We start from the raw sequence: 26,392 nt of genomic DNA, 5'->3' as shown, positions 1-26,392 counted from the left end.
GAGGGTAGTCAGCTTGAGCCCAGTTCTCCCTCTACCAAAAGGCCTTTGCACTCTTCTATGGAAAGAAAGGATCAAATTCAAGGTACACTTACAAACTGCCTACTATGTGCAAGTCACTATCCTGAGTGTAATGTTTAGGTCTGCCTTGGTTGATGCCCCAGGATAACACGTTCATTCACCCATTTGGTCGTTCAGCATCCATTTATTGAGTGCCTACTGCATCTGTTTATGAATGGTACTGAATACCACTCATCTCCCTCTCAAGAACTCTAGTCTTATAGACAGTAGAAAAATGACCTTTTCCCTCATAAGAAGCAGAGATTCATGTATTATTCATTTCCTTGCTGACTTATCAACCATAGATTGAGTGCTTATTCTGTGTCAAGCCACAAGGTAAATCCTGGGGCCTGGAGATGAACCTCCATCAAGGAGTTCACAGATGACATCTAAGTGTCGCCTTCCCATCTAGATGCCCGTCCTAAATAAGCTGTGGCCACTTTACCCCTATGTTCTCCCTCCAAACAAGCTTCATATATGAACTGTGGTTAATATTAAAACATGCCCAACCACGATGGGAGCCAGAGCACTCAGGATGAAATACGTACAAGGTGCCTAGAGCTGTCACCATTCACATATTTGTTATTTCATTTCCTCAGTAAATATCCATTCAGCTCCACTCCTATCTGTTGTTAAGTGCCAGGAATCCAGAGATGATGATGTTCCTGCCCTCCTGGGGCTTACAGCCTATGGGTAAGCCCTCCTATGGGCGTAGATTCAGGGGAACAAGATCCACCTCCACCCCTGCCCAGGCTTGGGTAACCTTGCACTTTTTCTCTCAATAGCCAAGACACAGGAGCAGCTGACCTGTTTCTCTCTGGGGTCTATTTCACTGGTATAGTTGTCCTGTCCCGAAATGACTTTGGTCACCCAATCCTGAAGCTCCAAGACTGCTATGCTCAAGTGAGCCATGCCGACGTCTCATTTTCTGGAGAGCTCAGGTGAGCGAGGGAACCCTGGTGGGAAGTGGCCAGGCTGTGGCTGGATTCTCAGGCAGCTCCTAGGGGTGGTTATTAACTGGCAGATATGATTCTGTATAAGCCTTAAAAAAATTTTTTTTTCCTAGTGTCCTATACAACTCCTTTGCTGAGCCCATGGAGAAACCCATTTTAAAGAAATTAAATGAAATGGTAAGTCCTTAAAGATTATCCAGACACAGTGACATGCTGCCAACAGCAGTTCTACCATGCTTTGATGACCTCTAAGTCAATAAACCTTGCCTGAGCACCAACTGTGTGCTAAGCACTCCCCAAGGCACTTTCACAAACATTCTCCTTTGCAGCTTAATAGTTTCTCAAGTGCCTGCTATGTGCCAAATACTATGCTTGGTGCTAGAGGTATAGAGATAAGTAAAACAGCACTCCTTTCTTCAAATCTTCACCTCAGGGTGGGGAAACAGTCAAAAAGATTTGGTTTATTGTGTGCCTACTGCATGCCCAGCACTAGGTTAGAGTCTGTTGGGGATATGAAAAAGGAATAAGCTCATCTGTTTAGGAAAACCCAGTTCAGACTTGTGAAACTAACTGAATAAGTATTTGAATCTTGTACATACCTATGTTGTCCTTAGATTGAAGTGAAGGGGTTCAGAGAAATGGAAAAATTAAATAAATAGATCCTGTTGATATTTTTGGAGGGTGCAGGACTTGGACTTGGCCTTGAATTACAGGTAGGATTTGAATAGGTAAGGAATGGGAGAAAAAAATGGATATTTCCAGCCAAGTGAAACAGTATAAGTTGAGGTGACTTCCTGATGCCAGAAGTCAGCATTTGAAGAAGGAAAAGCTGGAATTGGTGGTGAGCCCTCTTTCCAATCCTGTCAGTATCTTCCCTGAACACTTCACATGTTTCTGGAGAGACAAGGAGAGGAGTGAGGAGGGCAGGGAAAAGAAAGGAGATTCATCTCTGGAAAAGAGGGGCAAGGATGATGTCTGGCTGTCTCCATCCTCCTTGTGTTGAATTCAGTGCTCAGAAGGCAGGAGGTGCATAATGAACGTTGATGAGGAAATCGACACACAGGAACATTAAGCAGCTTGTCCAACAAGGTTGCCCGGCTGGCCCAAGAATGCTGAAGCTTTCCTATCTTTCTCCATCCTGACCTGAAATTTGCTGAGTGCCAGCGAATGTGCATATTAAAGAGAGGCTAGGAAAGAGTGCTGCACCTTAAGAGACCCCACCCTTGCTCATCCATCTTTCAAAACAAGTCATGGTCCTTTGGCCTCCAACAAGAAGCCGATAGTCCAGCTTGCCTGGAGTTTATATATGACATAGAGCTCATAGATGCTTTGCTTCTAGGGTTCCCTCTGTGTCACTGGAAAAGGACAGGAGTGCTCCGACCAGTGGTCTAGCCATGTCAGACCAGATTTCAAATCCTGCTGGTCTACTTGCTCACCTTCTCTAAGCTTCAGTTTTCCCATCTGTAAATAAAGGACAGTAGTGCCTGCCTCTCAGGACTGTAGTGAAGACAAAATGGGGTTAACAATTGCCAACATTCATTGAATGCTTATGACATAGCAGATGCTATTATCATCCACAGGTTGCAGATGGGGGGACTGAGGCAAAGGAGTACAAGGAACTTGCCAAGGCATCCAACGCCAGGCAGTCAGGCTCCTGAGCCTCTGCTCGTAACCCCCACACTGAGTGTTCAGCACATGCCTAGCAAGTGGCACCCACCCTGGTACTTTTCCTCCTTCCTACAGATGTGCTTGGGAGTGATTCAGGATCGCTTCTCTGATTCCAAAAGGGGTTCTGATCTAAGTAGATGTCTGATCAAATGAGCTCTCAAAGCAGGCCAGCGAGGAAGTCAAGTCCCTGCTCTAACTCCCCCGGGGCAGGGCCTGGCATCCTGACAGTGGAGGTGAGAGGCAGGGGCATCCCTGCTGTCAGGAAAGGCTCAGCAGGTTCCCCAGGTGTCATAGCACATGGACTGGGCACACGTCCTGTCGTGCTGCAGGAAGGAAAGCCAAGAGCTCGTTCTTTGATGGGGCAAGCTGGGTGTAGTCCCAGTTGCTCTAAAGATGAGCCAGCATTCAGTGGCACACCACCCACTCATTAGGAACTTGAGGCTTGTGGATATCAACTCATTTAAGGGAAACCTTTAAGGGAAAGTCCAAAGGGAGACTCACTGAAAGGCCAAAGGTCTTCTCACTGAAATGCCTTTGTGGGCACTGTCTAGGCCCTGAAACAGAGATGTCCAGTACAATATGATAACCTGCATTTTTTTTCCCTTTTATGGCCAGCTCTGTCCCATTATCACAGGTGAGGTGGAGGCGCTGAATGCCAATCTCAGCATGCTGGAGGGTGAGTCCTAGAGCCGTCTCTTCCGGGTGCTTCTTCTCCCACCCCGCACTCAGGTGCTCTCCAGGTGGGCTTTGCTCCAGCTCTCCGGTCTGCTTTCCCCCCTGCAAACTAGTGCCACTGCAGGGAGGGGCATGTGGGGACTGACCTGAGTGTGTAGGGCCTGCTCTTCTCTGCTGGTTAGCTAGCTTCACCGCAGGAGGAGATGGCTTCAGGAGACAAGATGCAAGGCAGAGGATTAAACTCTCGTGAGCTTGAATCCCAGCTCTGGTACTAAATCCATCCTCTTCAGAATGATGGATGCTCATCCTGACCAGTTACCCCTGGTTCTAATCCCTTTGGCGGTCCCTATAGCTGCCTCCAGGATCAAGTCCAAATCCCTTTTCATGGGCTACAAGCCCTGCCTGTCATGGTCTGCCTCCTTCTCACCTCTCTGGACTTCATCCTTCTCCTCTAGCTGCTCCAGCCATCAAACTGCTTCTCCTGCCTCACACCCCTTGCCTCCCACCCTGCTGTCCTCTCTGCCTAGAAAAGCCTTCTCCCCTCTTCATCCATTTATTCACTTAAGAGATATTCACTGAGTACCTGTGCTAAGCACAGCTCCTTCTGCTTCCTGTCCCTCAGCCATTCCTTGTCCTGTTGCCTCCTCTTTATCTTTTAAGGCTCAGCTCAGGCATAGTTCCAGCTCCTCAATGCTCCCATGATGCTTTGGGTGTTTCTATCTCTTTGCACTCCATCCACTCATCCCCCAGTGATGTGCTGAGCCCCTGGAATAGGCTGGGTGCTATTCTTGGTGCTGGAGATGCAGCAATAAGCCTAGGAGACAGAAATACCTGCCCTCGTGGGGCCAGTGAGAGGAGACAGCCAGCCAGCAAGATAATTAGTAACATCTACAGTATCATTGCCATAAATGGTAAGAGGAAAACTAAACCAGGGAAGGAACTGGCTGGCGGTGGGGCGGGGGTGGCGGTGGGGTTGTTTAAAATAGCCTGGCTGGGAAAGGCACCCCTGAACAAGTGGCATTAGAGTAAGGACTTGAATGAAGTAGGGAGCAGCTGCTCCTAAATCTGGATGAAAGACTTTCCAGTCAGAGGAAAACTCAAGCTCAAAGGCCCCTGTGGGAGTATGCTGAGTGCCTTGGAGGAACTGTGAGGAGACCATACTGGAAACAGAAGGAACGAGGGGGAAGTATTAGCAGACAAGGTCAAAGAGGGGAAAGCAGATGGTTAGAGCTTCAGAGCTCTATAGGTCATCATGAAGGCTGGCTCTTAGTCTGAGATGAGAAGTTGTTGGAGAGTCCTGGTCGCACCTTGTATGTCCTGGCTTCTATATTAAGATCATGCTGGCTTCTATTAATTATAGGACAGGGTCAAAGGTGGAAGCAGGAGACCACTTAAGAGATTACTGCAGTGACCCATATGGGCAAGGAAGGGAGGCGCCTGGATGGAGTGAGGAAGATGGTGAGAGGTGCTCAGGTTCCAGATGTACCTGGAGGGTAGTGACAGTGGTACTTGCTGACACATTGAATGTGGATCACGAAAAGAGTCAGGGGTGGATGACCCCAGGGTTTATGCTGGGCACCTGGAAAACTGGAAGAAGTGGATTTATTGATGCCAAGGTGAGGAAGACTATAAGGCTCAGTTTGTAGTCGGACCATCCAGAGCTCAGCTATAGGTCTGCTCCGATTACATTGTGTTAATTTCCTGTTCCGCCTCGAGTTCCTTGAGGGGAGGAACTTTGACTCTTCTCTGTGTCCCTGACTCATAGTAGTTTAATAAATAAGGGATGAAAGGAGATGGTGTCTGGACAGATGGATTGATGAATGGAAGCAGATAGAAGAATAAAAAATAATAGATTGGCGAGGTAGGGAAAGAGTAAGAAGATGTAGGAAAGATGAGGAAAGAACCAGGGGAAGAGTCCCATGTCCTAGCTTGCTGTGGGCAAATTTCTTCACTTCTGGGAGCATGTATAAAAGGATATGGACAAAAATCTGGTGTACAATGGACATGAATTTGAGTAAACTCCAGGAGATGGTGAAGGACAGGGACGCCTAGGGTGCTGCAATCCATGGGTTCACAAAAAGTCAAGACACAACTTAGTGACTGAACAACAGCCAGAATTTTATCGATGTTTCTCTCAGGGCAACGTGACAAATGGAAGTTTTTACTTTCTTCTTTTGATTTATCTACTTATCCTGAGTTTTGAACAATGAGCAACTGTTACTTAAGAAATAGGATAATAGTTAATTTTTGTTTTAAATAACAGAAGGTTCAGAATTATATTGTTCTGGATAAACATTAATCATGGTTATACTATATCTGTATGAATGCAAATTTTCTTTTTTCTTTGTTTTTTAGTTTTAAGAAAGATTGACAACTATACTCTGCTGGATTATTCCCTAGTCAGTTCCCCAGAAATTACTGAGAATTACTTTGACCTGAATTTGAAGGTAATTTTGTCATCATCAGAGTTCTGATTTTGGCCATTAACAGCCAATATTCGAGGAACAAACATTATATGCAGAAGGAAATATAACTACGTTCTCTTCCAATAATTTAATTTTCTTTCAAGGAATTCTCTCATGTTTATGTTCCTTTAAAAGACTCTTGAACACTTTCTTGATTGGTAAATGATTGTTTGGATTACGTAACATATGTCTGCCTTCTTCAAGAAAAGTATCATGTTGTCTTTACTTCTGGGAGTAAGGTTTGAGGCTAAGAGCCAGCAAGTAAGATAGTCTGCATTTATTAGAACTCAACAGATCGGTATGTTCTAAATATTGATACTTCTACTTATTCCTAACTCTCAGCTTAGTGAATTTAACTGAGGGCTGCTGATCTTGGTCAGGGCCAATAGCACGTAATAATGGTGTTTGCTGATTCTAGAAAATGTAACTGTGGTTACATTTCGTTTGCTCCAAAGTTAATATCATTGTTTTTTTAAATGCATACAGACTTATGTTTCAAGGACTCAGTCATTCAAATCAGTTAAATGTTACACAGGACACCATTTTGTAATAACAACCTATAGCTAACGAGGTCAGCATTTAAAAATGTCACAAAAACTCTTTAAGCCACGTAGCATCCTGGGTCCTTTTGTGTCTGTGATGCCCCAGATGCTCAGAAGTCATGGGTTTTGTAGATCAGAGGTTTGACATCTCTAATTCTCTACGTGGCACTTCGGGAACTATCCAGAGCTGTCCCCTCCAGATACAGGCACTTGCCTTCCTTTCTCTGAGAAGGGGACCAAAAAGGACATTCTCACCAGATTACATCCTAGGGTGAACAAGACATGCTCAGATATGCTCAAGAAGTCATCAAAGCATTGAAACATAGTCCGTAGTCAAGGAGTCAGAGGACTCATGGTTTTCTCATCCCTACTGAGTTTCTGTGATTTTCCATATTCTGGCTTGAGTGGGTCCACTCCTTTTAATCCTGCACAGCTGAGTCTTCCCCTAATACACTGGTCTTTCTATTTCCCCACAGGGCGTTTTCTACCCGTTGAAAAGTCTTCAATATCCTCCCTTCCCATCAGTTCCTTTTGTGCTCCCGGAACGCAGTGACTCTATGCTCTACGTTGGGATCTCCAAATATTTCTTTAAGTCTGCGTCCTATGCTTATTTTACAGCTGGGGCTTTCAGCTTCACTCTCACCACAAAAGAGGTGAGGAATGTTAATGGGTGATAACAATCTACACCAACATTTGATCTTATTTTAAGTATCCCATTACGGGGGTTGTTATGTTCTTATTCCTGGGCCTTTGTAGACGCTATCACTTCTAGCAGGACGATGAATAAAGGGATTGCAGAATGAATGTTGATATTAGTTGGAGAGTTGCTGGCTTTCCAGTTCCACCAGTTTCAGCTTTTTACGTTCTTCTAGATTGATCTTAAATAATACTAAGAACCCCCTTCACTACTTATTACCTGTGATGAATACCTGTGAAATTTTGGCAGTTTCAATGTACCTCACATCTCTATGCCAGATTTTCATCATTTGGAAAATGGGAATAATAATAAATCCTTACACATAGGGTTGTTTGGGGCATTAAAGAGCTTTAAATATATGTGAAGTATTCAGGCCAATACCTAACACAGAGTACATGCTCCATACGTGTTTATTATTATTGTTTGTGTTATGCCAACATAAAGATTTCTCCTATTGGTAATTACAGTTGACATCTACAATGATCAGTGAATAGCACAGATATTCACTGATCCTCTTTGTCACGCCCTCCCTTTTGTAATGAGAACACTTTCTCCAGCCAGTCAACTAACAGCTTTCACTGAGCAGCCCTTATGACTCTTTCCATTCTCTAGGTCCAAATTATACATGTAGTTATGAATCTTATGTTCAAAATGCTGGTGGCAACACCAGCTCCCAGACACCGCTGAGAATGAGATATGTCTAGTTTCAGACTTGAAAACCGTTCATCTGTGAAGATAAATTGCTTATGCATTGTTTATCTCAGTAATGTCTGAAAATGAGGGCAATAAAACAAGACTTCTTGTTAACCACCGTAAAACATTTACATCTGGGTCATACCTATATGATGTACACTGTGTTCCCAAGGTTAAAAGGTACTTTGCAAAGCGATGTAACTTCCTGTGTGACCTAAGGGCAAGTCACTTTACTTCTGTGGGCCTCTGAGTTCCTGTGGTTGGGCTATGAAATGATAGATCGCCTTCAAACACTAGGCATTTCTGGTGCAACGGCTTCATGATTCATAAAAATTATAGAGAATGCTGCATTTTCCCTGAAAATACAAGCCAGGTATAAACCTTCCAGTGACACGATGTTCTTCATTTTCCAGATTTCCAACCATTTGCCTCACAACTCTCAAGCCCTTGGCAACATGCTCACCCGGGTGAGTGCTCAGGGCTTGGCTCCTTAATGGTGTATTTGCTTTCATTGCAGTTACTTCTGGAAGACTTCGTATTCCTTTTTGGTTCAAGCTTGCATCCGTATTTCCCTTCTTAAGAGTTTTGTCCTTTAAAAAGTACTTAATTATTTATAGTGCCACATGCGGGATCTTTAGCTATGGCATGTGAGACCTATATCATTCCCTGACCTGGGACTGAACCCAGGCCCCCTACATTGGGAGCATGGAGTCTTAGCCACTGGACCACCAGGGAAGTCCCAAGAGTTTTGTCTTTTAATCAAATATCAAACTGAACAATGCAAGTTTCTAGTGAAGACATTGTAAGTTCACAGAATAAATCCTCTGCTCCTTTTGTAAGTTCCACCACACTTGAAATAATTAGTTGAAGTGGGAAAGGAAGGAACAGGGCTTACATTTGTGACCTTAGTAATAGTAGTGTTAGCCACTCGGTTGTACCCAACTCTTTGCGACCCTGTGGGCTATAGCTTGCCAGGCTCCTCTGTCCATGGAATTCTCCAGGCAAGAATACTGGAGTGGGCTGCCATTCCCTTCTCCAGGGGATCTTCCCGACCCAGGGATCGAATCTGGGTCTCTCACATTCCAGGCAGATTCTCTACCATCCGAGCAACCAGGAGCCCATTTGAAACCTTAGCAAAGCAACTACTAAGATCATGGTGGCGTGGCACCTGAGTATTGGGCACAGTGTATTGAAAGGCTGAGGTTTGCCATGGAGGACCCAGAGGTGCTTGTGTAGCATCCTGGGTTTAGAGCAAGGATCTTAAGTCAGATAGACCTAGACTTGAACCCTAGTTCTACAACTTATCTGCCTGAAACCTTGAGAAAATTACTTAATCTCTCTAAGGCTCACTCTCTTTAGCTGTGAAAAGAGAATCCTGATAGAACCTCTCTCACAAAGATTTTGTGGAGATTGAATGAAATAATACTGAGAGTCCTGACATGTGCCTGACACACAGTATGTGTTCAGTACATGCCAGCTGTTCTTATTGCTATGTTGTTATTGGTATTATTATTAAAGAGCTTTTTGCTAACTGTGATGATGTAAGATTAATCACCACAGGCCACCCCAGATTTGTGATACCTCCTCTTCATCTCATGACTCCCGATCTCTGTCTCTTTCCCTGCATGTGGACAGATTGCAGAACTCTACATCTTGTCCCAGCCCTTCATGGTACAGGTCACGGCAACAGAGCCTCCTGTGATCAGTTTACTACCAGGTAACTTCACCCTGGACATCCCCGCCTCCATCATGATACTCACCCAGCCCAAGAACTCGACTGCGGAAACCATCGTTTCCATGGACTTTGTAAGTCTGGGGGGACAGGAGGGCAGCCTATGGATACCAATCCTGTCTGTGCAGTAGACCACTGACCTGGAGGCTCTGCCAAGTATTTGGAAGGATGGGATGAGCTCCATCAATTAGGGGAGGGGGCAGGGTTGAGACTGAGGTAGAGGAAGTTATGGAGGCCAGTTCTCATTCAATAGCTCACAACCCTTCCCCACATGCTGTGTGCCCTTTCCTCTGCTTCAGTTACATTAATAACCAAATTTCTTTTTTTTTAAAAATAAGTCTGTCAGGGTGGAGTTCAAGTTTATTTGAGTAGATGAAGGCCAAATGCAATCTGAGAGAAAATGACTGAACAATGTACCTAAGTGCGATGCTACACACACACACACACACATACACACACAAACATACACACACACACATACACATGCATGGAAAAGAGAGATTAGAAAAAAATGAAAAATAACTTAAAGGAGATCTTCAAACAGAAAGTCTTTATAGTTAGTCTTCCTACCTGCAAGGCAGTATTTTCAAGAGCTGTTTCTTTTTAATATTTTTTTAGATGAAAGTGAAGTTTATGTTTCTGCTATGGCTAGTGATATTTGTGGCCAAAATGGACAAATTCACTCATCTTACTAATGAGTGCCTTTGTTCCCTGCAGGTTGCTAGTACCAATGTTGCCCTGGCTATTCTGGGACAAAGACTGATCTGCTCTTTATCTCTGAACAGGTAAGCTCAGTTGATATGACTGTTGGATGGTAGTAACAAGTGAATCAACAGGCCAAGAGACAAGTGAATATTCACAACACAGGTTAAGTTATCATCCAATAGACATGAATCATTAAGCATTTCTCCTGTAACAGTTCAGATAACTTCAAAGTATGGACCTAACTGAAAATTGTATTATAAATTGTTTTTCTTCCCAATAAACAATATTCAGATAAATCTGGCAACAAAATTAGCATAAGTTTTATTCTACAATGTAAATTCTCATTCTAATAGTATAGCAATAAAAAATGAATTTCCTTTTCAACAAATTTAAAATAGATGCTATTGAAGAAAGGGAATGAAACTTTGAGGTCAAGGAATGAGGTTTCAAACCCCTGCTCCCTGGTTCCAGAACCATGATCAAGTCTTTTAACCTCTTTGAACCTCAGCTGCCTTATCTGTAAAATAATGAAGTCATAAAGAATCACCTCTTGAGTTACCTTCAGTCTCTAACATTCAGATCCCATTACTAGAGTGTAGAGTTTAGCTAGACCATGCCCCATGGCCTGGCTGGCTCTCAAATGCAAGCCATGCAGTGTGAAAGAGCTGGAGCACGTCATGTACACAGATCACTGAACACTAATTGCCACTGGGAAGGATCATCTTCAAAGCCCATTCTCTTTAGCCCTTATAAAGCCCGTGGAAGTCACGAACCAGACTACCTAGGAGTGAGGATATACAGAATCAGATGGCACAGATTAAATCCATGAAAAGAGGAAGAGGAAGCAATAAAATAGACAAATCAGAATCTAAAAAGACTGGGAAACTAACAGAGGAGAAAAGTCAATCACCATAAGTCAACTTGATGGCTGAGAAGACTATTGTAGGAACATGGAAAATATGTTCAGGAAAATAATACAAAATGAAATAAGCAGAATATAGAACTGCATAAACACAACAATCAACCATGTAAAACAGCTTTCCATCTGGACGAGAAAGTGAATTACAAATGAAGGATTGTGTTAGGATATGAGATTATGAGTCAGCTGTTTTTTAAAAAAAAATTTTATAACTGTGTTGCTTTTCCAATAAAAGGAGTGATAAAAGCAAAAAGTAGTGTGGTTTCCCAGAGATAAAAGATTTCATGAGGGCTTTCTCCTCAACTTTACCCAGGTTTTCAAAGAAGGACTGATTTCTCCATTAATAGGCATGGTGCCCAGAGCCTATGAAACTTCAGGGACTCATGAAAATGTTTTAATATATTTTAAAATAAGAAATTTAAAATGAATTCAATCCAGACTGTACTATACCATGACTTTATAACACGTCAGTCTTTGAAGATCAGCTTTAATATTTTTGTTTGTTTGTTTTTGTTTTTTGTGGAGGAAGAACTCCCAAAGGCTTCAGGCCTCCAGATGTCATGATGTAGCCCTGTTTCTAGAAGATCAAGGCTGATTAATTTCTTAACCCTGATGGGTGATCTTTGAGGTGGCAGTTTTAATGGTTGAGAGGGTAGAAGCCAGAGAGCAGGAAGAGAGAGGGGAAAAGGATGGAAGTTGAGGAGCTGGCAGTATCTGAGCTAGGCCATGAGAAAGGACAGAATTTGGAAGCTGGTGTGCCTGAGTCACAGTACTGTGAGTACAGGTGAGACCTCCATCTGATGGCTGAGAAGAAAGGGGAGCTGGAAGTCTGCAGTGATGGAGGGTCCCGGGGGCAAGGCTGCCAACTGAGGCAGCAAGCTCTGAGAAGGTAGAAATAATATTTACCGTTGAGCCAGGGTCTGGTTTCCTGGCAGGATGAGAAGGAAGGATTTACTAAGAACAGGACTTCAGGCTGTGGCAAGCTGGTAACAAAGACCTTGAGTTGCAGAGAGACCAAGGTGCTTTTCTGCTGACCCTCAACTCCAACATTCCTACCAGTAAGAAACTGCAGGTACAGTGGGCATTATGTTTATTTACAGAAAAGTGAAAGCATTTGTGGCTCAGCCATGTCCAACTCTTTGCCACCCCATGGACTGTAGCCCACCAGGCACCTCTGTCTATGGAATTCTCCAGGCAACAATACTGGAGTGTTCAGCCATTCCCTTCTCCAAGGGATCTTCCTGACCCAGGGATGGAACCCTGGTCTTCTGCATTGCGTGCAGATTCTTTATCATCTGAGCCCCCAGGAATAATTAGGAAAACTGATGGTAACCTGTTAAATTCACATCATCCAAAGAAATGTTTGAATTCATTCTCCAGCTTCCTGAGGTCCACAAGTCTGCTTTGACCTTGGAAACACAAATCTGAAAGTAGGACTCCTGCCTTCCCAAAGTCTCCTCAAACTCCCCGTGACCTCCTTTAGATTCAGGTCACTGGGCAGGCTTCCCGTACCCTGAGGCCTTGAGGGGCTCTGAACAGCACTACCTACATAATTTGTGAGGCTTGGTGCAAAATGAAAGTGCAGAGCCCCCTGTTCAAAAATCTTGAAGAACTGCAAGATGGAGACAGCAGGGCATTAAACTGAGCACAGAGTCCTGAGCACTGCACAGGTCACATGCACTGAGTCTGAGGGTGGTTCCTGCTGTGGTACAACAGCAAGCCTCAGGCAGTGAACAGACTGGGGGCAAGGCTGGTGGGCCTGGCACCGCTCGTGTCCAGCCAGACCCAGAAGCAAGGCTGCAAAGGAGCAGAGCTGTGCTGACAGAATGTTTTAATCGTTGGCAGCAACAGTCTTAACCCTGTCTCCCACACGCCCACGCCTCTGCTCCTGGGCTCTGGGAGAGAGGCTTTGCAGGGGGAGCTGGTTTGCTAGGTGACATCATAGAGGGGCTTCCCAGGCGGCACTAGGAAAGGCGGCATTGTAGTAAAGAATCTGCTTGCCCCAATGCAGGAGATATGAGATGTGGGTTTGAGCCCTGGGTGGGGAAGATCCCCTGGAGGAGGGCATGGCAACCCACTCCAGTATTCTTGCCTGGAGAATCCCATGGACAGAGGAGTCTGGCAGGCTACAGTCCACAGGGCTGCAAAGAGTCAGACACAACTGAAGCCACTTAGCATTCAGGCACACACATACATCATAGAGACACAGCAGGAGGAGATGTAAAGAGGACGGGGATCAGTGAAACACCCCTGAGAAGAACCAGGGGACACAGGGCCTCTGAACATATCCTCCCAGAACACATAGCCTTCCTAACCATCCTCTCCTGAGGGTGGCTCTCTGGAGCTGCTCAGGGCTGGCTCCCTAGATATAAGATGTAGAAATCACAGGCGAATCCAAGGTGGAGAGTTTAGAGAGGAGGTGAAATCACAGGCTCAGAATAGCTGGTTCACGTCCTAGCCCAGATATCATTAGCTGTGGGATCTCAGGCAAGTTTCCTAATGTCTCTGGGCCTACATTTTCTCCTCTATAAAATGATGTAGTAAAACCTACTTTAAGGACTTGTAAGGAATACGTGAGTTAATATATGTAAAGTGCATGTTAAGTGTCTTTAAAAAAAAAAAAGATGGCAATTTAAAACTTGGATGCTGGCTTCAGTCAAGGGAAGGCAATATTCAATTATTCAAGAGTATTTCAAGAATTTTATTCAGAAAATACCTCACTCCTCTGCCTCCTGCCCAGTGATGGCTACTAGAGAAATAGACTTTTGCTCTATTATTTATAACCACTCTTCATTATTGAGCCTTTACTATCTGCTGGTCCTGTGCCAAGCACCACACATATACTATTTAAACCTCACAGCCTGTATCTCCAGAACCCAGCACCATGTCTGTAGATTGAATGATTAATCCTAGAGGAAGCTTATTATCCCCATTTTATGGTTTATATGGGTCAATTAACTAAATGTTGACCAACATAAATGGACTGCCAGATATTTCTCCAGCAAACATGGTTTAATTTGGGACAAGCAGATAATTGCATTTTGGGGTCTATAACCATGGAGAGACTTGTACAAGCCCCCACATGGCAAAGGAAGGAGAACCCTTTTACAGAGGGGACAAGGAAGTCAAGAGGGCTGTAGTAAAGAGTCCATAACTTTTCTTCAACTGAATCCTTGCTAGAAAAGAAGAGGAGGCTTCCTTCTTCCTATTGGACTCTCTGTTGTCCCAGGGTGTGAGCGCTCCCCCTTCTGGTTTCCTGACTTTAAATCAAGCTTTCTGTTTATTAATAGTTTTTTACATGAGTCACAGAGCTATTGAATGGCAGAGCTAGAACTTGAATCTGAGTGAGTCTTCAAAGCAATGTGTGTTTGTTTACTTGCTACATTATACATTAGATGTGGTTAATAGCTAAGACTTAGAAAATGACACTTAGACCTTCAACTTATAAAATAAATATCCTTGCCTGGAGGAGGAAACCAAGAGCATGGAGTCAGGTTAAACTGAAATAGGCAGCAAATCCTTTCTCAATTTTAAGTACTGATAGAAAAAAAGAGAAGACACTGGCATTGCATGCCCTGAAATGGTAAAAGCACACAGCCCTTTTCTCATTGCATTAAATGAAACTCGGCCAAGGAAAGCTAAAGAAGTGAAAGCTGGAGTATTAGTAACAAACTTGACTTCTTTGGTATGTCCAATTAGAAGCACAGGCTCTGGAGTCAAGCGTGTCTCATTGTGAATTCTACCTCAATCATTTGCTGACTTGTGACCTTGTACAAGTCCACTGACCCCTCTAAGAATCAGTTTCTTCCTCAGCATAACAGAGCCCCTGTTTAGAGTATCGTTTTGGTGAAGTGAAGTCACTCAGTCGTGTCCGACTCTTTGCGACCCCATAGACTGCAGACTGCCAGGCTCCTCTGTCCATGGGATTCTCTAGGCAATAGTACTGGAGTGGATTGCCATTTCCTTCTCCAGGGGATCTTCCCAACCCAGGGCTCGAAGCCAGGTCTCCCGCATTGTAGACAGAGGCTTTACCGTCTCAGCCACAAGGGAAGTCACTGGTAGAGATGAGAATGTGTGAAAAGCACAGCTCCCAGCACATAATCAGTGCTCAAGAAACTTTGTTGTAACTAGTGGAAGGGCTTTATTCTTTCCCCATTCTGGGATCAAAGTTTGGCCAAATAAAACAGGAAAAATTGGTCTGAAGAGACATGACTAGTCAGGAGGGTCTTAAAAGCTGCAGAGTTGGCCTTCGGGGTTACAGCTCTTTCTACATTTGAGTCCTTTTTTTTTTTCAAACAGTTCTATTTGGAGGTAACTCAGATCCAGATTGGTCATGTAATAGGTGTTTTTGAGACTAATTCAGAGACTAAATTAAACAATACTTTCCCTTTTTTGGCCTTCATACAGATCACTTAATTCTAACCCTTTTTCTTAATCACGTGTAAAGCTCAAGGCAATCCAGTGCACATGACTGCTCAACCATTTAGAGTTTGGAACATTTTTTGACATTCCCATAATCAAGAATTTGGATGCTCCCAAACTGCACCCCATCCCACTACCATACACACAGGTGCGTGTGCATGCATATGCGTACACACACACACACACACACAGTTGCCCTACTACCTCTCCCATGCAGCACCATCAGAGAATGCAAATACAGCTGCCTACAAGCAGATAGTATCACACCCAACTCTATTTCTCACAGTTGGGCAGATAAACAGTTCCCAGCGTGAGCCATCTGGTGAGAAACAGAAAGGAAAACAGGTCTGGGAAGAATGGATTCAGTTTCTGTTGGAACGGTGCTCGGACAGGCCAGCAGAGCTCAGGCTTGGCAACCAGGCTGATTTCCGTCTCCACCCTCCCACTGAGCTACGGTTGAGGCCAGGGGAAAGGAAGGCCGCAGTGGGAGCCCCTCTTGGAGAAGCAACCCCCAATGACTTCTTCCCTTTCTCCCAGTCTCATTGGTGGGAGGGCAGATTTCTAGACTGCAGAAGGCAATGGAGTTAAAATACTGGGAAACTTTTCCTGAGAGAGAGAATCCTTTACTTCTGGAGGAGGCTCAACATATGCCTCCCCTCAAAAGTGTTCATCATTGGATTAAATCCACATTCTAGGGTTTTCAAGATCTTCAGCATCTGGTCCTACCTTTCAAACCAGCCTGTCTTCCCTCCCTAAAGTGAACATACTGCTCCAGCTGCCTCACCCTCAAGGTGACCTCAATCCATCAGACCAGTGGTCCCCAATCTTTTTGGCACCATGGACCGATTTTGTGTAAGACAAAATTTTTCCATGGACCGGGGTGGGGGTGGAGGGATGGGGAGAGATGATTCAGGCAGTATTGCCAGCAGTGGGGAGCAATGGGGAACAAACGGCATTGATTGCCCACCCGTGGCTGACCTCCTGCTGTGCAGCCCAGTTCCTAACAAATACCAGTCCATGGCCCAAGGGTTGGGGACCCTGAAATATACACTTTCCCATCCATCTTTTACCTACTCATTTATCCATACATACACTCAGTAAGAATGTATAGAGCACCAAGTATATGTTCTGCCCTGCTCTTGATACAGAGAGTTGAGAGAAAAACAATAGTTTCTACCTTCTGGGTCCTCAGCTTAGTGAGGGGAACACTCAGATTAACAAGCAATTACAGTACTGGGTGCTAAGTGACAGGTGCTTGTACGTGGTAGTATACAGAGTGCTTCTCTCAAAGGACAGTTTATTTTCCTCCCATATTACACACACACACACACACACACACACACACACACACACACACACACACACACAATCCACTCTGGTCTTATCACCTTTTCGCACCTTCCCAGAATTCCTGCAACAAGTAGTGTGCAAACCCATAAAACAGCACCTGAATACAAGCTGTTTTGTAATATCCTGTAATTGTTTCCTGCACATACAGCTTCTCCCCATCCCTCAAAAATACAGATATCAATAAAATTCCTCACATTGCCTAGCACATTACTGAGCATAGAAGAAGCACCTGGGATCCTCACCCTGCCAATCTTTTCTCCGTGTGCGACTAGAGTGATCTTTACAGAGCACTGACATCCCCTGCCCCTCCTTAGAAACCGTCCATAGATTCCTTTCCAGATAAACATGAAATTTCTAACATGGCCTGAGTGGTCTAGCCTGGTCAGATAGCCAGCCACAGTCTGTCTGTCTAGCATCATACTGCGGCTGTCTCCCTAGCTTTCTGTTCTCTCTACGCAGACCTTTGCAACCTCTGCCCAGACCCCTTCCCCCTTCCTTCTCCATTTTGCCTTTTTAATCCTGCTCATCCTTCTTATGTCAACTCTAAGACACAGCCCTTCCTTGGAAACCTTACTGCATCCACCAAGTTAGATCAGGTTCTTTTGTCATTTACCTCAATGAACGCATTTCTTTCCTTCAGAGTTTTTATCTAACCTTTAATTAAGCCTTCATCAGTGTGATTGTTTGGTTAACGTCTGCCTTCCCACTGGGCTGCAAACTACATGGGATAGTGGCTGTGTTTGATTTTTACTCACATTTCTATCTCTGGTCCCAGTTCCAGGGCTGACATTTACTAGGTATTCAATAGATATCTGCTAGAAGAGTCAATGAGTGAATGAGGGAAAACTGTGTGTGATATATGTCATGCTCTGTACTCAGTCCTAGGAATAAAAAGGGAATTAAGACTGGATCTCAACCCACAGGGAGCTTATAGTCAGAGGGCAAAGAGAGAAGCAATTATTATAGGGACTGCGTGCAGGGATCCATTATCAACGTCTGCCATGGCCACAGGGTTGCAGGAAAGGCATTGTGAGTGTCTGTGCTTTGGTCCACTTGGCCTTCAGTATGCCACACATGCTACATTAACTCAGAATATGAAGAAAATTTTTCTTTTGCTGTGTTTTAAAATTTGCAGTTTAGCTCTGGTTTTCGATCAGAGCAATAAACCTTCTCCAAAACGTTCCTTTCTTTTTCTCTTCTCATCTTTCTTTCTGCCATGTGGCACGCAGGATCTTAGTTCCCTGACCAGGGTTCAAACCCGCACCCCCTACAGTGACGGAGTGAAGTCAACCACCAGACAGCCATGGAAGCCCCCAAACCCTTAAAAATAGGCTTTACCTGGACTATCAAGTCTAGTGGTTAAGACTCCACGTTTCCAATACAGGGGATGCAAGTTCAGTCCCTCGTGGGGGGACTAAGATCCTGCATGCCATGTGGCATAGCCAAAATTAAATAAAATAGGTTATACTTTTATATGCCTGAAACATAGAACTATTTGAGCTCCCTTTCTCTCCAGCTACTCTGTGTTTCTCTAATAAAAATTAGCTGCTAGTAGCAGGACTTTAGGGCTTCCCTGGTGCCTCAGACTGTAAAAAAATCCATCAGCAATGCCGGAGACCTGGGCTCAATTCCTGGGTTGGGAAGATTCCCTGGAGGAGGGTATAGCAACTAGCTCCAGTATTCCTGCCTGGAGAATCCTCATGGACTGAGGAGCCTGGCGGGTTACAGCCCATGGGGTCGAAAAGAGTCAGACATGACTGAGCAAATATACACAGCCCAGCACAGCAGGGCTTGAAGTAACAGGTTAGGGGCCAAGTGGAGAATACAAGGTCAAAGGAGTGAAGTTGGTTGCCACCTAGTGGTCTGAGTTGAGCTTTTGTGTTTTTCAGAGCCAGGACAGGAAGAGTTTAGTTAGTGATACTTGTCCATTAAATGGCAACCCACTCCAGTACTCTTGCCTGGAAAATCCCATAGACTGAAAAGCCTGGTAGGCTACAGTCCACGGGGTTGCAAAGAGTCAAACACGACTGAGTGACTTCACTTCACTTCAAACTAGCAGGGTAAATTGAGAACTAGGAAACCAAAGTAATCCCAGGTGGCCCAGTGGTGAAGAATCCGCCTGCCAACTTAGGAGACACAGTAGATACACGCGTCCCATCCCTGGGTCGAGAAGATCCCCCGGAGTAGAAAATGGCAACTGGCTCCAGTATTTTTTCTGGGATAATCCCATGGACAGAGGAGCCTGGTGGGCTACAGTCCACAGGGTCCAAAGAGTCGGACATGACTTAGCAACTGAGCACGCGTGCCCAAGAAGAGGACAGCTGGTTTGTAGGAACCTCAGATGGTAACCACTCATGGTTTGGAGATGTCATGGAAGAACAGAAAGGAGACTCACAAGTGTGTTCCTCTCTCATGTAGGCCGAATTTCTAGACTGCCCTAGACTGTCCCTCATAAGAAGCAGGTTGACCAGGGGGAGGCATCCACTTCATATTTCCCCAGCAGTATCTTAAAGTGATGTTCAACTGCTCAGCTTACTTCCTTCAAGGATGCCCTAAAAATTCTGGTCTTCACTTTCTAGTAAGATCAATCTGAACCACAGGGCCTCTGATATCATCTCTCTTTTTTTTTTTTTAATTTATTTTTTGGGCCGCACTTCAGGGTATGTGGGATCTTAATTTCTCAACCAGGGACTGAACCTGCACCCCTTGAGATGGAAACACTATATCTGAAAAGTTCCCTCTGGTACCATTTCTGATCCTTGTCAGAATTAACAGTCTTTCTAGTTTTTGTTCTTAGCTGTCACTTTAAAGAAACCTCAAAGCCTAATTCATACTAACATGATATTGGCTGATAATAAGCAAACTTACCTCTTCCATACACATTTATTTCTTAAATGTTATAGCAGAAATGTTCTTGGGAGAGGCACAGCTGAGTAAAGTGGCCACACCTTATTGAAGAGGGGCATAGATAGGGAGACACTTAGATGTTGTTTGTGAACTCCTTGATCATCAGTTTTCTTGTCTGCCAAAGGGGCAGTAATAGTAGCATCACGCACAGAGTCATTGGGAAGATTACATTTTAAATGTTTATATAGCTTCTAGAAGAGTCCATGTCACCACCACTCTCGTCATCACTGTCATTGTCATATTTATTAATAAGGGGCCAGTCTAACTTGGGGAAGTTACAAGGTTGAGTTTAGGGCAAGAAGACTTAGAAACTGCTTGCTAAGAATGTTCTGGGAAATTCCCTGGTGGCCCAACGGTTAGGGCTGGTTACTATCACCGCCAGGGCCTGGTCTGGTTCCTGGTAGGAGGACTAAGATGTCAAACACTACAGATCTCAGCCAAAACAAAAGTGTTCTGTGTTTCAAGTTGGCAACAGTAAGTCCCTTACAGCAAATGCACTTGGGCAACCCATCTTGTTTCTGTTTTTCCTGCCCTGCTTCTTCAGCAGCAAATACGGGGGGAAGGACGTACTAGAACTCGATGTTCTCACAAGTTTGTGTGGCTTTTAAATAATAACTTATTGAAGGAAAAAATTGTTTCTTTTTATCTCTGTTTCTTTCTACTGATGTGGTTGTTCTTAAGCGTTCCCTCCTTGAACTTGCTCCTATTGTTTTTCATTGTTTTGTTTCATTTTCAGATTCCGCCTTTCTTTGCCAGAGTCCAATCGCAGCAATATTGAGGTAAGAAGCAGTGCTCTCCAAGTTCCCACCTAGGGAAAAAGGAGAAATCTATATAGTAGCTGGATAATTGTTTTCTTTGCCTCTTAGTATAGGCTTTGATTTTAAAACTCTTTATGTAGCTACACATCCACCAAGCCCATTAACCATTAAGCAAGAGAGGAATTCCGTTGTATATATTCAAAAAGACTTTAAAAAGAATTCAAAAGATTGTTAAGACTATGTAATGCTAGGGGAGGGAACAGACATTTTCAGGAACATGTCATTTTTTTGGATAAAATAATCCCCTAGAGTTTACGATTCAGACTACCAAAGGATGATGCCCTAAATGAATTGTTAGGCATGGTTCAGTTTGTTCTTCAAAGGTTTTCTACCCATCTCCTAAAATTAAGTTAAGGTTGGTTGTGTAGATGCCTCTTTGGAGGGGTCTAGCTTGGTGACCTCCTAATTGGAAGAGCTCATCCCAACATACAACTTGGAAACCCTCTGCCCCAAGCTTCAGGAAGATCAGCCAAATCACCAATTTATGTCTCTAGCTTGTCTCTACATGTCACTTATGTTATAGAGAAATGGTTCTCAGTTAGGGTCAATTTTCCCCTTCAGGAGCATTTAGCAATGTTTGTAGACATCTCTGAAAAAAATGACAATGGTGTATATAGGGAATTTTACATAATATTAACTTGTTTAATCCTGGTAAAACCCCAAGGGATTAGTATTATTATCTTCACTTTATGGTTGAGGAAATTGAGGCACAGAGAGGTTAAGGAACTTCCCCAACATCACACAGTAAGGTGGTCAAAACAAGAGATACACCTAGGAAGTCTGCTTCAGAGCCATCCTTGCTAAGCTGCAAAAAGGTTCTTATTATTGCTAAGCATATAGGATGCTTAAAAAACATTCATTAAATGAACTGAAGTTCATCATAGTCTGTTTCTAATACCTGAGTCTTCCCAGGAACCAGCAGTTTGCTAAAGTGAAAGTCGTTCAGTCATGTCCAACTCTTTGCGACTCCATGGACTATACAGTATATGGAATTCTCCAGGTCAGAATACTGGAGTGGGTAGTCTTTCCCTTCTCCAGCGGATCTTCCCAACCCAGGAATAGAACCAAGGTCTCCTGCGTTGCAGGAGGATTCTTTACCAACTGAGCTATGAGGGAAGCGTTTTGCTAAGATTATACAACTACTTAGTTTATTAGAGATAAATTGCATGTTCTGGTGGTGCCATTGACTATAGAGCATAACACAGGGAAACTCCTGTGACGGGAATTCCTAATAAATTAATGCAAGACCACTAACTAGAATATCTATTGGCCATTCTAGATTGTCTTACTTGATGCCTAAGCTGCCACATTTGCTCCCATTGTGTGGCCCCTCTGCATTTTTGTCACCATGATCCAGTGTAGAGAGGCAAAAATGCCCATCTTCAATGAGGAACAAAAATTAGGAAACCCTACAAAAATGGTTTTCCACAAAATAGGTTTCCGTGTCTGGAAACCTAGAACATGTCTATGGGGAATGTTGATTATTGCTGCCCATTCTGATAAGGTCTGGAAGAGTGCATGTCCAAACCAGGCATCGTACTTTCAAAGTACCCTTATTTAGCAACTGATCCAGTTTCCCCTTTCATTTTAGGTCTTGAGGTTTGAGAATATTCTGTCCTCCATTCTCCACTTTGGAGTCCTCCCACTAGCCAACGGTAAGGGAGTCTGGGGAAACAATGTAACTCGGACACTGGTTACATATTGGGGATTGTCCGGGACTTTCCATCCTGAAGCTTGTACTTGCTAATGTGTTATTATGAATCCAGGCCAGGGCCAGAATTGACAGAGTTGATACCATCAACTATACGGCTTTGAAATTAAATATTCCAGCTTCAAGCCTTGTTAGCAACCCTACTTGCAAGCAAGAACCGCTAACTCTGGTTGAGCTAAGGAAATTAAAACTCTTCTCCTTGGGCAGTCAAGAGTCTCCTTTGGGTCAGCCAGAAATGAGATGAAGCTCTCTTTGAGGGTGTCTCTGTGGTTCTTATGCAAAGATCACCACTGGAATAGACAGTGGAATGACAATCCCAGACCTACACTGCAATTGTTCACAAACGGTAGCATCTTGAGTGCAGCTTGGTTAAAATATGTTTTGTATTGGAAATCAAAATATTCTCAGGACCCAGTGATTAAGGTATTTTCAAAATACAAGTTGGATGAGTTGCTATCTTTTTTTTTTTCTGCCATCCAGATACACATAGTTGCAAGTACATTTTTATTAAGCACAGATTAATTAACCATTCTTTCAGGAAAATGCTAGGGATATATCAGAGGGAATTGAAGGCACAGAACCAGGAAGAGTGGAAGGATAAATTATCAAAAAGTTTTTTGTTAGCCTCTTACTAAAAAGTTTACCAAATCTTCCATGCTGGTGCCCGATTATTTCACATCTTATTCTGTATTTTAGCAAAATTACAGCAAGGATTTCCTCTACCCAACCCACACAAAATCTCACTCGTCAATTCAGATATTGAAGTTCTTGAGGTAAGAATCACCAATATTAATCGCCCCGTCTCTTTTCCTCGTAGAGTGCACCTCTTCCTATTTTGCTCACTTTTTGTTTTATTTTGTTCTGCTTTGTTTTTTCCCAGCCCAAGGAATTTTATAGACGAGATATTTAGCTCTTAAATATCTCTTAAATCATGAAAAGCCCTCAATAGCTCTTACATAATGAAAAGCCCTTAAACCTGAGTTTAAAAATCACACCAGAAAAAAAAAAAACAAACACATCAGACCACATGTGATCTCCCTCTGAAGCCAAGTTTATCCACACCACAGTACAAGAAGATGCGCTAGTGCACTTTCTTTCATTTGTTCTGCAAGATATGCTGTAAGGCAGGGATTGTGAATCCCATTTTACAGATGAGGGCAGGAAGACTCAGAGAGGTGAAAAGGTTTATGTAGCTGGAAAGGGCATATTCGAGACCAGATTGGCTCTTCTGATTCCCCTAGTGAGTAAACTTTGGACTGAACCACAGACACTCCTCTGGGTTCAGGGATCTGCCGTAAAGTGCTTTCCTGGTCAATCATTATTCACAAACTTCAGAATACCTTATTTCTTCCTTTCTGGGGCTTTTTGGTATGGGGAGGTAGATGTAAGATACTGACAGAATTCTCCAATCCCATGTACTACTCTGCACCCCCTATTCCCTCCCCATGTCCCCTTCTAGAATTGCTTAAGTCGCACAAGGTGACAAGAATCCAAAATAGCCGGTTCCTCTGTCTGAGGCATTGACAAGGAGGTGGGGGTAGACGAGGGCATGATATAGTAGGACCCGGCAAAGAAGCCCCATCCCCCTCACCCCTCAGGCAGACTTAGACATCCTATGGCTGCACACCCCCAAGTTTGACGTCGTCCTCGTTGTTGCATCCTTTTCAGGGTTTTCTTTTGATCTCCACCGACCTGAAGTATAAAACATCAAAGCAGCAGCCAGGTTTCCTTGGTTGGGAAGGTCTGCACCTGATAAGTGGACAGTGGAGCGGGAAGCCAACCCCATGATTGCCTGTTTAGACTCCAGGAAGCAAATGGCCCTTAATCCCATAGCTCCTATAAACCCAGAGCCGGAAGACAGTACACACTGGAATTGTAAAGCCCTTGTGGAACACCGGAAGTTTTCTTTTTCAAAGCCTCAGGAATACAGAGGGAGGCAAACTGGGTGGAAGGGTTAAATCAGGCTGTGTGTGTCCCCATGTGTGTGAAGGGGTAGATGTTTGAACGTGCGTTCATGTTTGAGTGCATGTTGTGTGCTCCTGTGTCTGTGAGATTCTCTGGCCAAGAACAAGGTATGTATTACTTCTAAGGTCTGTGAGAAGGTCTCAAATACAGATTTGCATCAGTGGTTGTCAGCAGATATCCGTTCAGCCTCTTCAGCTCTCTAGGGTTCCCTCCTCCCTGCATACTGAATTTTATGTTTTATATTTACTGCTACTGTCCCCTGTATTTAATTAAAATTGTTTTCTATCAAAGTAAATTTTGCCTTTTCATTTGCAAAGTTTCTTGTCCCTGATTTTTTTTGTAATAAAATAAGACAGGTAAGAAGAGAATGTAGTGTCCTTAAGGGTTTTTTGTTTGTTTGTTTGTTTTTATTTTTTTTTCTCTCCCACTCTGCACGGCCTTCTGGCTTGTGGGATCTTAGTTCCTTAGTGAGGGATGGAATCTGGGACCTCTTGGAAATGCAGAGTTCCAACCACTGGACCATCGGGAAATTCCCTAGTGTTTTTAATACTACCACAAACTGAGCTTGCATAGATTTCAAAACTTAATTTAAAAAGGGAATATGTTCTCTTTTAGATGTGTCTGGAGAGAAACAGTGATTGCAGGAAACTCTACAAATTGTGTCACTTTAAGTTTTAGGCTGTTTTCTCTCTCAAATTAAATGAAATGGCAACGCAGAGTACTAGATAAATCATAGATAGATTAATGTTGTTGGAGCAACAAATCAATGGGGTGAAATTGGGGCAGAAGAGGAGGAAAGGGGAACTAAATAGAATCCACACTTGTAGGAAATAGAATCCACACTTTGCTTTTGTGATGCTGACAATCCAGTGGGGGAACGGAAGACAGCTGTTTACTGGCGGGCTTACCCAGTGTTTAATCTTCACGACCACTTGTGAAGAATTATTATCCCATTTTATAGAAAAGGAAAAAAATTATTAAAAAGATATTTATCATACAAAGCTAGTAAACAGCAACAGTAAAAATTCAACCCAAGCCTTTCTAAATCCAATGTTGCTGTTCTTTACATGAGGTAGGATTGGAAATAGAAAACACTTAAGGCTCACTTATTACTGTGAAGAAAAGGCAGTGTGTATAAAAGCACGTTCATAGAGTACTTAGTCATCAGAGAAGACTAGGCTGGGAAGCCCTAGACATCCACAACAACTGCCGTTTACTCATCTTTGTATTGCTCATCTGACCTCAATAGATGTCCTTGTCAGAGTTGTTGGAATAAATGATAAACTGTCATGTTTCCTTCTTCGGAATGCTCTTTTCTAACGAAAATATTTACTGTGTTCACAAATTCGTTTTGAAACATTACAAAATTTCCATTGTGATATCTGTTTAAATGTTTCTCTTTCTCACCTGCAGACATCTCTTTCTCCCTCACTCAGTTCAGTGCAGTTCAGTCACTCAGTTGTGTCCCACTCTGCGACCCCATGAACTGCAGCATGCCAGGCCTCCCTGTCCATCACCAACTCCCGGAGTCCACCCAAACCCATGTCCATCAAGTTGGTGATGCCATCCAACCATCTCATCCTCTGTCGTCCCCTTCTCCTCCTGCCCTCAATCTTTCCCAGCATCAGGGTCTTTTCAAATGAGTCAGCTCTTCGCATCAGGGGCCAAAGTATTGGAGTTTCAGTTTCAACATCAGTCCATCCAATGAACACCCAGGACTGATCTCCTTTAGGATGGACTGGTTGGATCTCCTTGCAGTCCAAGGGACTCTCAAGAGTCTTCTCCAACACCACAGTTCAAAAGCATCAATTCTTCGGCGCTCAGCTTTCTTTTAGTCCAACTCTCACATCCATACATGACTACTGGAAAAACCATAGCTTTGACTAGACTGATCTTTGCTGGCAAAGTAATATCTCTGCTTTTGTGGGGTGTAAACCCCAAGCTCAAAATAACTGATGCTTTTGAACTGTGGTGTTGGGGAAGACTCTTGAGAGTTCCTTGGGCTGCAAGGAGATCCAACCAGTTCATCCTAAAGGAAATCAGTCCTGACCCAGAGGGGTGGGTGGGAGGGGGGGTTCAGGACGGGGAACAGGTGTACACCCCTGGCGGATTC

At 43.7% G+C, this 26,392-nt stretch overlaps 1 protein-coding gene across 1 annotated transcript in view; it reads left to right on the top strand.

Annotated features, from left to right (window-relative positions):
- BPIFC (BPI fold containing family C) overlaps positions 1–24,102 on the top strand; it is a 37,178-nt gene extending 13,076 nt beyond the window's left edge. Inside the window, exons 4-15 of the mRNA XM_068972157.1 lie at positions 843–998; positions 1,124–1,187; positions 3,294–3,354; positions 5,709–5,800; positions 6,837–7,013; positions 8,164–8,217; positions 9,386–9,556; positions 10,200–10,267; positions 20,522–20,564; positions 22,195–22,258; positions 23,011–23,087; positions 23,983–24,102. Coding sequence (XP_068828258.1) covers positions 843–998; positions 1,124–1,187; positions 3,294–3,354; positions 5,709–5,800; positions 6,837–7,013; positions 8,164–8,217; positions 9,386–9,556; positions 10,200–10,267; positions 20,522–20,564; positions 22,195–22,258; positions 23,011–23,087; positions 23,983–24,102 — 1,147 coding nt within the window. The remainder of the gene's footprint in view (positions 1–842; positions 999–1,123; positions 1,188–3,293; positions 3,355–5,708; positions 5,801–6,836; positions 7,014–8,163; positions 8,218–9,385; positions 9,557–10,199; positions 10,268–20,521; positions 20,565–22,194; positions 22,259–23,010; positions 23,088–23,982) is intronic.
- The last annotated feature ends 2,290 nt before the right edge of the window (positions 24,103–26,392 follow it).

This window comes from Capricornis sumatraensis, chromosome 4, assembly GCF_032405125.1.
Source record: "Capricornis sumatraensis isolate serow.1 chromosome 4, serow.2, whole genome shotgun sequence".
In the NCBI taxonomy this organism is placed as follows: Eukaryota; Metazoa; Chordata; class Mammalia; order Artiodactyla; family Bovidae; genus Capricornis; species Capricornis sumatraensis.
The sequence above is the reverse complement of the archived record's forward strand: the minus strand, read 5'-3'. Positions and strand labels throughout refer to the sequence as shown.